Source organism: Saccostrea echinata, unplaced genomic scaffold, assembly GCF_033153115.1.
Source record: "Saccostrea echinata isolate AGI-Se365-2 ecotype Australia unplaced genomic scaffold, CSIRO_AGI_Sech_v1 ptg000022l, whole genome shotgun sequence".
NCBI lineage: Eukaryota > Metazoa > Mollusca > Bivalvia > Ostreida > Ostreidae > Saccostrea > Saccostrea echinata.
In genome coordinates this window covers 15,338,383-15,351,185 of record NW_026889771.1, presented here as the reverse complement: position 1 = coordinate 15,351,185, position 12,803 = coordinate 15,338,383, and the positions used below count along the sequence as shown (strand labels likewise).

The 12,803-nt window shown below is 33.6% G+C and overlaps 2 protein-coding genes across 2 annotated transcripts; one reads left to right on the top strand and one right to left on the bottom strand.

The window, feature by feature from the left end:
- Window positions 1–438: 438 nt before the first annotated feature.
- LOC133190523 (hydroxysteroid dehydrogenase-like protein 2) lies at window positions 439–7,491 on the top strand. The gene is made up of 8 exons (XM_061326199.1): window positions 439–538; window positions 4,000–4,163; window positions 4,953–5,166; window positions 5,617–5,720; window positions 5,919–6,020; window positions 6,350–6,550; window positions 6,695–6,904; window positions 7,062–7,491. The coding sequence occupies exons 1-8, from the start codon at window positions 522–524 to the stop codon at window positions 7,304–7,306; spliced, it is 1,257 nt and encodes a 418-aa protein (XP_061182183.1). The 5' UTR covers window positions 439–521; the 3' UTR covers window positions 7,307–7,491.
- An 840-nt stretch (window positions 7,492–8,331) lies between these two features.
- On the bottom strand, window positions 8,332–12,733 carry LOC133190522 (phosphatidylinositol-glycan biosynthesis class W protein-like). Its single transcript, XM_061326198.1, has 6 exons — window positions 12,146–12,733; window positions 11,719–11,854; window positions 11,262–11,512; window positions 9,775–9,916; window positions 9,381–9,477; window positions 8,332–8,544 (listed from the first exon to the last, which is right to left on the bottom strand). The coding sequence occupies exons 1-6, from the start codon at window positions 12,709–12,711 to the stop codon at window positions 8,336–8,338; spliced, it is 1,401 nt and encodes a 466-aa protein (XP_061182182.1). The 5' UTR covers window positions 12,712–12,733; the 3' UTR covers window positions 8,332–8,335.
- Window positions 12,734–12,803: the final 70 nt, after the last annotated feature.

Here is a 12,803-nt window from a genome sequence, read left to right as displayed (position 1 = left end):
TATATTAATTATAGTCCAAGTTTCTGACAAGCCAAGAAAAAATGCATGTATTATCGAATATCCTCATTTACAGAGGTCTTTTGGGAGCCAAATTATAATATAATAAATTGATATAACATAAAATATTTGCATAATGAATTGACTTCTAGATGATTTGGAAGAGGCTATAGTTTTACCTGACGTCCTATATATCAAAAGTAACTGTAAACATCATTGAATGATTTTTTTTAAGAATTTAGAAATGCTACTCGAGATAATTACGCATTTTTACGTTAATTTCATCAAATATTATTATTAACCATTCTATTGAACTTAAAATTTCAATTTTTATAAAAGAGTTTTAATTGCACATTCTTGAAAACCGATTCTTTTCTTTAAAAGAAATATAAATTAAATATTCGTTTTGTATAATTCCTCTTCTTGAATTTCAGTGGGTCAACAACCGGCACTGGAAGGTGTCAAAGTCCAAAGATTCGAGGGACAGGACAAGTTAAACACCTATAAACACAGTAACTTCCAGAATGGCTGCAAATTCAGGGTAGCGTATGCATATATCTATGGTTAAGAATAACATACCGACATCTCGAGACATTGTGTATAATGAAGAAAGCACTCATCGCACTGCAAGTCTTACAGCTCGAATTATCTCAGTTTTCACTGCATATGTTTGTAATGTTACCCACCCCCCCTCCCTCCAAAAATGCGACAAACTTTGCATAAATCCAGCGTATTTTAGCTTGTCTGAGCCAAAGGCATAAGTGGACTTTGCGTCCATTGGTCTTGTCCATTGTCGTTTGTATAAAATTTTCACATTTGATCAGGTCCGGCACATTCTCCTGATTTAGCTATATAGCTTGATTTAGATATATAGCTTTATTATTAGCTATTCAGAATAGCTTGATTTAGCTATTTTATCACACCTTTTTCTTAAATGTGTTTTTTTTCGCAGCATGCACAAAAAGTCACACCTTGGTGCAGTGATAATATTCAACCTTGAACTTTTCTGAAAATAATGCATGTAAAAATCAGTCATCAAATTGTGTCAGGTCTCCTTAAGAGACTTTGCACTCAAAGTTCTAAAAGTTTTGGGGCTATATAAAGCAATTGATACAGTTACTTCTTCAATGAAATTATAAAGGGGGCCAATTATGGTCGGCAAGATAATTGATTGGTAATAATTCAGTACAATGAGAAGCAATCATACTTATCCACGCCTCAACTCACACAAGGTAGTGTACAGTTAGCCAAACAATAAAAATTCATCTTTTGCTCAAAAGTATTTAAATGCTGCAGTATTAAAACTATCTTTGATTTTGCTTGTTGTCTTGATAGCCCATAATACATATATGAATAGTCAAATACATGCGACTTTTTGTCTGTTTCTTACAAAAATATTTTTCTGAAAAACTGCATATAAATAGCTTTATCAAGCTATTTTGAATAGCTTAATAAAGCTATATGATTATTTCAAGCTATATAGCTAAATCAAGAGATTGTGCTGGGCCTGTTGATCTTTTGTATCACCGACACAGGTCAATTTTAATCCAAACAAGCTACAAAGTACTTTAATTGCCAATAAAACATAAATAGATTATTATGAGTTTGCGCAATGTTTATTATCAACTGTTTAGATTTAGCATAATCATTATTATATGCATTATAAGTGCTAAATTTATGTACTTCTATATGGTTTCCACTAAAGTAGAACATGTTTAGGCCATCTTTAAAATAATGTTTGTTTGCCTTACTGTTTCAGGGTAAAAAAATTGGGTCGGTAGGTAGGTAGGAAATTTTTTTTCCTGGAAAATTTCAACATACATATTGACAGGATGAGAAAATCCAGGTATAGAAAGGGGGAAAAAAACCCGTTTCCAGGAAGTTACAAAAAAGTTTTGAGTCGGGCCACTTTTAGGCAGTCTGCCAGAAGAGGGCTAACAAACAATTTTTAAAGATGGCCTTATAGTATCTTCGATTAAAGGGGGGAGGGGGGGGCATGTTTGTTTATGCAGAAGACCATTGCTTTTATCAAGGGAAGATGATTAAAACATACAGAAAATAGGGTGAGGTATATAATAATATAGTAATATTCTTCTCAAAAACCACATTGACAGAAAAGATGAAGTTAAATGGCAGCTTCTATATTGAGTAGAATCAACATGTTCAGGTTTGTTCAAATCATGGCCCCTGAGATTAAGATAGATTTATATATGGGGTCACAAGACACATAAGGAGAAATTGAAAAGGAAATTCAAATATCTAAGTTTAAGAGACCATTTTGTTTACCGGTATGATGAATGAATAATAATAATCCATTGCTATGTTGTTCCTTAGAAAAGTAAAATGAATCACTATTCATTCAAATCGTAATCTCTTGGGACAGATTCAGGTAATAAATGGGCCCAAAGTAAATGAGATTAATCTAAGATTCCTTAAATATTACTGGCAATGAGCAGAGAAACTTGATAAATTGACATTTACCATATTTTGATGAAATAAAGGGTTCATAGTTTAATATCGGGCAAAAATAAAAGAATATTTTATGAAAACTGAATCCATGCAAGAAATACTGGATGCAGTGATCAGGAAATTTAGCCTCTAGCTGTTATTGATCAAAATTAGTTAGTTTCTAGTGTTCGATTAAAAAAAATTACATAACAGTATTTGAATTTCATGTACAAGTTTCATAATATAAGTTGCTTCCTGGATTATTTTACAGGATACCAAATACAGGGTAATGTAGTTTTCTGATTATCCCTTTTACCCATGCCCCAGGCAGTTTAGTTATAAATGCAAATTCAATGTTCAAATGTGAAGATTATCTCTGAGGGGAAATATATATTTGATGATAAAAAAAAACTCACTTGAGCCTTTGGCTCAGGTAAGCTAAAAAGTATCTATATATGCTTAATAGATAGAAAACAATTTGTAGACCCATTAATTTTTCTTTGAATTTTTAGACCATAATACTGAATTTTTTAACATAATGTTTTATCTGTTTTGAACATATTTTATTGACAATATGATAATGGAGTTGGACACAAATTCCAAAAACTTAGGTAACCCTATTTGTCCCCAACTTAAAGCTTGGTTATGACATTTAGACTGTTTACGATAAAGACTTTATTTTAATGATTGCTAAGGACACTGACTCCAGACTAGAAAGGTCAAGATCAGACTTGGGATACATAGCCATGATAGAGGCCAAAGGTCAAAAATAAGTTTGCCACTTTAGAAGTTTGTGCCTGTCTGTGATTAGTGATTAAAAAAAAACATATTGATAAACCTTGTGCACATTAACAAGGCACATTTTAAAACTGTATAAGACTTGTTTCCCCTGGGATACTGTAGATTCTTAATATATATAATACACAAGGATTAATTATCACATAATTTCGCTAGAAACACCTTTTGCGAAATAAAATTACTTGCTTTTATTTTTATGGTGCTAAAATCCATGCAAAATCCCTTGATCAACCGTCCACTCGCAAATTATTGTTCTCCCGATTTTACATCAAAAAGCCATTTTGCAATAATAAGTACTTCTGAAAAATATGGAATCTACAGTATACATTTTAAGATATGACAAGCTTTTTTTAATTCTTGGTATGTGTATGGAAGGGTGGGAATCTCTCAGAATTTAGTACTTGCTGTACAGTAGTTAATTTTACTGAACTTGCTATTAAAGCTTTAGCCACATTCCAATAGTACCATTCCCTTCACTATAAAATTTTAATGGCAACCAGGTTTGTTAATGTGCTTTAAGATTAATAGTGGTACAATTCTAAGTTGTGGGATTGAATCAATGATTCCAGATGCACAACTTCTCTTTTGTATTTAATGTTTTCTTTAAAAAACATTTGCAAGCAGAATTTATATTCAAGATATTAGCACTAACCAGATTTTGAGTATTATTTACAAATAATCTAACCAAAGTGTAGTTTGTATATACATATATCAACAAATATGTACATTTGTATATAATTATATATTTTTTTTTAGGTTGTTGGCTGGAAAGACTCTCTTCATTACGGGAGCAAGCAGAGGTATAGGGAAGGCTATTGCTCTGAAGGCAGCACAAGATGGTGCCAACATTGTTATAGTAGCAAAGACCACCAAACCTCACCCCAAACTTCCAGGAACCATTTACACAGCTGCAAAAGAAGGTGGGTAACAGATCTACTTTTGATTTTTATCATGATTCTAACAGTTTGAATTGTCACAAAGATGTAGTATTATTTGGGTTTTACAATTATATATGTTCCTGAAATTCTCTGTTTTAACTCTTATCAATATTTTGAATACACAGTTTTGATTTTATATAATACATGTATCATATATTTCATACTATTCATTGAAATAAAGCAGGGTTGGCAAAAAAAACTGGGAAATACTCATGTTTCCCAGAACGGTGGGAAATACTGGTAATTACCAGGAAATACTGGTATTTCCCGGGAAATACTGGGAAATAAGAAATAGCTACACATTTCATTCATATTGACATGTAGAACACCTTATTGGCTAAGATATGCACCTGGTTATCACTGTCCCTGATTTAAAAAACTGGTTTCCAAGTAATTCATTTTATATAATCATAACACAGCATACTCATATAGCAGTCATGAGTGTTATTTGTTTCATGCTTGAGCCAGATGTAGTTTATAAAGGTCCATGAAATGAACCCAAAGATCCCAATTGTGTTTTTTATGTAACTAAAGAAGGAGCTAAGAAAATTCTTGAATGTAGAGTATGGTGTAAATATCAAACCTAAGAAGAAGCCTTTCAGTTTGACTTGAGGTATTATTTAATAAAGATGCTAAATAAAATCATGAAGGTGAAAAATGGATAGAAATTGCTTACAGAATGTTCAGAGCATGCTTCACAGAGTTGACTTGGACTGTATTGGGTGACTTATATAACTAATTAATCATTAATTAATTAATTATAAATAATAGTGGAAGATGCTGGAGGAAAGTGCCTTCCATGTGCCGTGGACATCAGAAATGAAAATGACATTCAGTCAGCCATGAAGGAGGCTGCAGACAAGTTTGGGGGAATTGATATCCTGGTCAACAACGCCAGTGCCATTAGTCTGACAGGAACTGCTGCTACCGACCCCAAGAGATACGATCTCATGAATGGCATCAATGCAAGAGGAACCTATATGTGGTGAGTACAAACATCATATTTCATGGATTTGCTTTTAGCATTGTCGGGAGTCTCATTTGTTAGCATTGTTGTTGCATTGTCTGGAGCTTCATTTTGAAAAAAAAAAAATTGTTAGTATTGTATGGAGCCTCATTTGTTAGCATTGTTGTTAGATTGTTAGGAGCATCATATCTTAGCATTTCTTAGCACTGTCTGGAGCCTTATTTCTTAGCATTGTCTGGAGCTTCATTTGTTATTCTAATGACTTAATATTTAAAAAGTGTGCTGTAAATTACTTATCCTTTGACACAGTTTTATTTTTATGTTGTAATCCCATTCTTATCGAAGTGAACTATATATTTTTGCATAGTATCAAAATCATTACATTATTTGTAAATAAAATCATGATAATAAACAAATTTATTTACTTTTGAACTTGAAAATTACTTGGGTGTGATATTTTACTTGCAGTTCTAAGTTTGCCCTGCCTTACCTACAGAAGTCTAGCAATCCACATATCCTTAACATTAGTCCACCACTCAACTTGAACCCACGGTGGTTCAAGGACCATGTAGGTTGGTAAACCAAATTTGATTTCTTTTGATTAAATTTTTTAATATATTATCATTTACGCATGCAGGCAATAAAAAATTTAATGCACTTAAATGAATGTTTCAATGAAGCAGAATAGAATAAGATCTTGGAACTTTATATATACGTTTGTATAATATTTTAATGATGTGTAAATGCATGTATTTTAACACTTTTTCTAGCTTACACAATGGCCAAATATGGTATGTCCATGTGTGTTTTGGGAATGGCCGAAGAATTTAAACCACTTTCTATAGCAGTTAATGCTCTCTGGCCTCGTACAGGTAATCTTTAGACATTGCATAGTAATTGATGCCAGCATTTTCATGTGTCATCTTTAATCTGAACTATAAAGCCTTTTCTTGTGAAGCATTGCAAGGAATTATTGGTGCATGTCAGTGGACAAACAAAATGTAGATGGCATTAGTATTATCAGAGTAAGCTCATTTGTTTGAATGTAGGCTCCTTCCAGCCTCCTGAAAGTTGACAAATTATAGATGTATTGAATTTCATTGTACTCACCAATTGGTTTACAATTTAATGGCACAGCTGACTGTTAGATTTATATAATGTGTCAACCAAAAAAAAAGGAAATTCTATTACATAATTACAGCTATTTATACTGCTGCCATGGAAATGTTGGGGGGAGGATCTGGTGTGGCAGATCAATGTAGAAAACCGGAGATCATGAGTGATGCAGCTTACGTCATCTTAACCAAGAAAAGCTCAGAATACACAGGACACTTTGCCATTGATGATGAGGTGCTGATAAATGCAGGAGTTACTGACCTTGATCATTACTCATGTGTTCCAGGTAGAACTTTCTTACCCTTAGTTTTCACTTAAGTATACTTAATGTACTTTTTTTACTCCATTTTACAGAAAATTTTAAATTACTGGTATGCAAATGTTTATTAATACTCATGCAGGCTTTTTACTTTCAACATATCTTTTGTAGGCAGCACATTACTTCCCGATTTCTTCCTTGATGGTGAAGACCCTAATGAAATTCAAAAGCAGTTGGAAGAAAAAGGTGGCAAGGCAGCATTTGTTGGTGGATCCCCATCTTCAGGGAGTGGACCAGAACAAACATTCAGTGCCATCCAGCCTCTTCTTGGTGAAGACCTTGTGTCGTCAATGAATGGAGTCTTCCAATTCAATTTAACCGGTAAATTTCCATTCGTAGAAATTCCAAACCCCTGAGGTTTATTGTAAACTCATGTTTGTGTGCAATATAAGAACATTGCTCTAAAATACTTAGTATGTAAATTGAATTTTATTTTTATACACTTAAAACTTATTCCCCTATATTCTTTGTCATGTAGGTAACGATCAAGGAGTATGGTTCATTGACCTTAAAACAGGATCAGGTAACATCGGTAAAGGAGAGGCACCAGGGGGCGCTAACTGCACAATGACACTAGACAGCGAAGATTTTGTCAAGATGTTCAAAGGAGAATTAAAGGCTGTGACTGCATTTATGTCAGGGAAATTGAAAATCCAAGGTGACATGGGACTGGCCATGAAACTAGAGAAACTGATGAACAAGATGGACAGATCAAAATTATAGGGCATTTTCATAGCTTAAAGTGTCAGATGTAAAATTCATCTGTACTGTGTTGAAATTATGACGTTATTCATTCATCTTCCTTCAATAATAATCATTTAAAGACTGTAATAAAAGATAAGATTTTTCTGTTTGAAAGGAACTTTAAGAATATGACCATGAATGTCAATAAACATATTTGTCTTCAACTTCTTTTTTTGTGATGTATACCTTACTCTTTCTATTGATATGCTTAATTATATGTACAATTCACACAGATGCTTTGATGTGTGTTTCATCAGAACTAAAATCTGTATTATTAATCACATATCCCAATTATGATCATCTTACCATAGTCACAACAGCTATACATACACACTGTAGAAGTACTTATTTAAGTGGACTGGCACAATCCCATCAAAGTAAGATTTCATACAATAACTACTGTTATGTGGGGAAATTTTTGCCTTATTTTAGTTGTTTTTAATAGGAAAATTTAAAATGGGGATGAATTCAAAGAAGACAGTATTATCTCTTTCACATAACTGTGTCTTGGTGAATTTAAAATGGGGCAAAATGTTGTCAAATGTGAAATGGTGAAAATAACCCCGTGATGATTGGGAAAAAAAATGCCTGACAATCGATAACCACCAAAAGCACTGAATTTACAATATGCAAAAACAAGTACATGTATTGTCATAATCTGATTAGTAGTTTTTCCAATGCATAGATGAATAACATAGGTTTTTAAGCCGCCATTCAACAAAAATTTCTGACAGAAATTGTAGCTCATATTACATTAATATTCATAGGGCTCTTAAATTTAAGAGAAATGGCTGTATCTTGTTAATTGTATACTGAGATGTCCTATCAAAAATTTCATATCTAACAAGAGGCTCATGGGCCACATTGCTTACCTTAACCAACTGTTCACCATCATATTTTAAATGGATAGGTTAAAAACAATCAGTACACAATAAAATATGGCTGAAATTTGACGAATTCCATGTTCAATATTGAAAAAAAAAATGCAATCAATTAACCATACCAGTGCTACCAGAATTTTAATTGTATTTTCCATTTGTAAAACACAATTGATATAAAACTCAAAATGCCCATGTAAATGACAAGTATTGCCATGCTTTTTGTTGGTGAAGATTGTATAGTGTCTATGCACAAATTTACAAGTCCAGTGAAAACATTTGCCAACAGGAAATATAACAGTGCATTATAATTTACAGCAGACAACAGGCAAACATCACCTGAAAAAAAGGAAAAAACACTGAAATCTTAAAGATAGGAATACAGTTTTCATTGAATTAAACAGATGCTAACACCGTATGTTACCATATACAGTTAAATCTTTTTTAAATTTTCTGAATATTAGTAAAATTGAGAAATCTTAACAATTTGAACAGTGCTATTAGAATTTAAATTGTATTTTCTAATTGTATAGAAGAATTGACACCATGGAAATGACTTAAGTATTTGTATGCTTTTTGTTGGTAGAGATTGAAGTTAACAAAGTTGAAATGAAGCTAGGATCATGATCTCACTTGTTATTCAACAAGTTTCAGTGCTACATGAATTGAAAAATGTACAGACTATCTGTGAAATTTGATTGATAAATACTGTTATGTCATTTCTGAATAAAATTATTTGAACTAAATGTTATTGGATATAATCATATACTTCAAGCAATGCATAACAGAGAAGAGAAATATGTGACGGACTAGACTGGTATTCTGACCCAGCCCCCTGAATCTCCAGTCAGGTGCTCTACCAACTGAGCTATCTGGCCACCGGCGATCGAACCCGTCTGACCGCCACATTCCTCCCTCCTTAAAGGTCTTCCGCCCCTGAAGACACCAACCCAGGCTCTTCCCTGTAGGTCCTTCACCTGTCACTTCCTGGGCATTGCACCAAATGTAATGGGAGAGGAGAAATATGTGATGGCCGAGGCCAGAATTAGAACCTGGGCCCCCTGAATCTCCAGTCAGGTGCTCTACCAACTGAGCTATCTGGCCAAAGGTGATCAAACCCGTCTGACTGCCACAAATGGTTTAGAATTTTAAAAATAGCAAAAACTGTTAAGTACCTTCCTTGTTCTTGATTTCAGAAAATGTGAATGACTGAAAATAGCTGAACAAATCTGTCATCAACAACAGAAAGAGGAGGAATACTGACAAGGCCATCTGAAAAAAAGAATTATTCAATGCATTATTCATATCAAAGGAAAATCCAATGATAAAGAGCAACAAAATACTGTAAATGTACTTTTTTCCCACTGGGTCATATTTCTTTGAAATCACAATTTCTGTTCAATCAGCGGTAGAAAATTATGCAGATTTCTTGGATTGCTCTATGTCTTAAATGCACTTTAAGTATGCCCTGACAATTTTCTACAAAAAAATTGTGACAATGTACTTTGCAAAAATAAATGTATGTCTACAGTAGATAAATAAAGCCTGATATCAATACAATGTACTTACAATCCAGGTAACATATGCAAAGTTGGCAAAACGTCTGGAGACTTCCTGAATATGAATTTCAGACCAGATCATCACACACCAGAATACAGCCTGGAGAAAGCATAGAACTAGGGCAAACTGCATCCAGTCTCTAATTGTTTTTCTGGAAATCACAGAATGTCTTCATTGTAAGTCTTGACTCTATTATATACACATGTATTACCAGTAATCAAGCTAGATTTGTATTTTCTCAAGAGAGTCATGCCCATCCCATTATACAAAGTACAGTTAAACTTTATCTTGAATACCATTGATTTGTTGAAATGAGCCTCAACTCTCTAGCACTTTTTCTATAACCTTGTTATCTTGAATACTCAGATATCTTGAAGTTGAGTTTGAGATAATGAGGACTGACTGTATGTACATGTCTGTGTACGTTAATTGATAGTTTTCATATCTGATCCTCTTCTTTAACAAACATGTTTGAGAAACATATATGTCCCCTGTGTGGCAATATTAAAAGGGAACAACTTTAAATTTACAATGTCTGTAATGATATTGAAAACAATTGGTCATCTACTAGTCAGGGCAAACATGATACTAAGTTTGAACTCTATCAGACCTCAATATTATTAGGGGTAATTTTCTTTTTAGAGGGTGTACCAAATTTGATGTCTGTAAAGCAAATCTCTCTAAAAATATTGGGCTGACAATATCTTCTTAAGTCTAGTGTCTGTGCTCTTTGACCTTTGACCTTGTCACTGCAAAATCACTCCCTAGGGAGAACCAGTGCACCAAGTTTCATGTCACTCTACCAAGCAAGGGTTTCTTGAGATATTGAGTGGTCAATATCTTCCCATGTCTAGTTTGACACTTGATCTTTGACCTTGTGACCTCAAAATCAATACGGGTCATCTATTCCTTAAGGGAAACTTATGTACATGTACAAAGTTTGATAATTTGTCAAGCAAATGGTTCTCAAGATTTTGAATGGACAATATTTTTCTATGTTTAGAGTAGTTTGACCCTTGATCTTTGACCTTGTGACCTCAAAATCAATATGGGTCATCTACTCTTCAGGGGGTACAGTGTATCAAGTTTGATATCTGTCAAGCAAAGGTTCTCAAAGGTATTGAGCAGACAACACTTGGTCTAATGACCTTCATACCAACCAACCAACAGGTGGAAAGCAATATGCCCTCTTTTTCAAGGGGGACATACAAATCACTGCTAAATTTATATAAATTTGTAATGATAATAACATATAAATCTGGATTTATTTGATTTAAAATTTGCTTTTGCTAGGTCATGCATTACATTTAGCATTTTGCTCTGAGTAAATTATAAAATCATGTAAACATCAGTATATATGGCAGTCCTATTTAAAATTGCATGTATATCATGGCCAGACTGAACTCATGAATTTTCATCATGCCAGTCTCACAAATCTTAATATATGATAAAGATCTTTGATATAAACATGTATGTGACAGTTCTGAAATGTGTACCTTTCTTTATTAAATATATGCTTCCCCAGCTCCACTGCTAGGAAGTACAGAGACAGGTAGCCTACACAGGACACAATGCCCTCTCTGTTGGAGTCAAACCAGCCTTGTCTACCACCTTTACCATCAGCTCCCAGGTCTAAGTACTCAGTCATACCAAATTTAGTGAGGAACAGTTGATAGATTAGAATCACAAAAACTGCAGGCCCTGAGAGATTGAATGGAAGGAATGTCAAAATAAGACTTGAACAAATCTGTCAAAAATAAAAAAATAAAAAAAAGTATTAGTGATTATAATGGCCAATCAATGTATATACTTGTAAATTCTGTACTTAGATTACATTACATATACAATGATATAGCCATATAGGAGAATTAACTATTACATCAAATCCTTAACTATACATTGTAGAAATTATGCTGATATTAACTATTACTGTTTAAAATCCTGTTTACTTACCTTAACTGCAGATACTGTGAAGAAAAAATTCCAATGCACTCCATATTCTGTTACATGCTCTTGGTAATTTACACCTTTAGTTGAGAGGACTCTACCCAATCCAATAATAATTAGAGGAACAGATGATAAAACAGAGCTGCAAAACATTTATTTAGAATCTTAAAGATTATATTCCAAAATAATTTCTCTAGAAATTAGGTGCATGCAAATTATTAATTTAAACTTTATATTTCTTATCTATAAAATGTTTCAACCTTGGTGCTATATGCTGAGTTTTACATATATGTTGATCAAGTACTTCAGAATAATTTGTGTCTCAGGACAGGCTCTTAAACTGGGTCTGTAGGACAACACTTCATTTACACTGTCGGTTCTATATAAACAAATACATGCTAAGAAAATCTTCAAAATTCAGTACAAATGATACCTTTTGAGACTTGAAACATTTGATTTGTTGCGAGATTCTGGCGACACAATACCATTGGCTACAATGAATAGACCAACACCTGTATCCATCAAGCCTGTACCAAATGTTTCAGCTTTACAGAATCTTCTTGGGAACACTTTGAAGTCCACAGCTAAGATACATATAGATGTACAAATTAAGGCAAAAGTTCTAAAATTACTAACAAAATCAAGTTTCTGTTTGAATTCTTGTTGAAGAAAAGGAACGGTGGATTTATTGCTTGTCTTGCTTTCCTTCTGAGTAATGAATGAAACAGCTGCCATAAATAGGAGAGTCACTACAATCAGAATCTTTGATTCGTTGAGGATTGTGACCGAGAGGAGTCCGGGGAGTACAAGAACAAGGAAGTCAACAATCCCATGGGGCCATCGATTTCTCCACTTTGGGACGCAAACATTGTGAAGAAAAACACAACAAGCTATGCCTAGATAAATTAAAGTTATTTCTGCGGCAGACGACCCCTGATGCCCACTCACAAACTGTTCTTTTAGTTCTTTATACGAGGACTTGTTCGTCGGCGTTGACATGTTTTCAAAACATACCGGATCATAGTCTTTGAGACGCTTAACAGGCAGTTCCAGCAAGTGATAAGCGTTTACAAGATTTTGTGACAAAGTGA

Coding starts and splice junctions, on each gene's coding strand:
- LOC133190523 (XM_061326199.1), top strand. Junction 5,721..5,918: donor GTGGTTCAAGGACCATGTAG/GTTGGTAAACCA, acceptor CACTTTTTCTAG/CTTACACAATGGCCAAATAT. Junction 6,551..6,694: donor TCATTACTCATGTGTTCCAG/GTAGAACTTTCT, acceptor TATCTTTTGTAG/GCAGCACATTACTTCCCGAT.
- LOC133190522 (XM_061326198.1), bottom strand. CDS start 12,711: ATGTCAACGCCGACGAACAAGTCCTCGTATAAAGAACTAAAAGAACAG. Junction 9,917..11,261: donor CATATATTTAATAAAGAAAG/GTACACATTTCA, acceptor TGTGATTTCCAG/AAAAACAATTAGAGACTGGA. Junction 9,478..9,774: donor TTGCATATGTTACCTGGATT/GTAAGTACATTG, acceptor TCTTTTTTTCAG/ATGGCCTTGTCAGTATTCCT.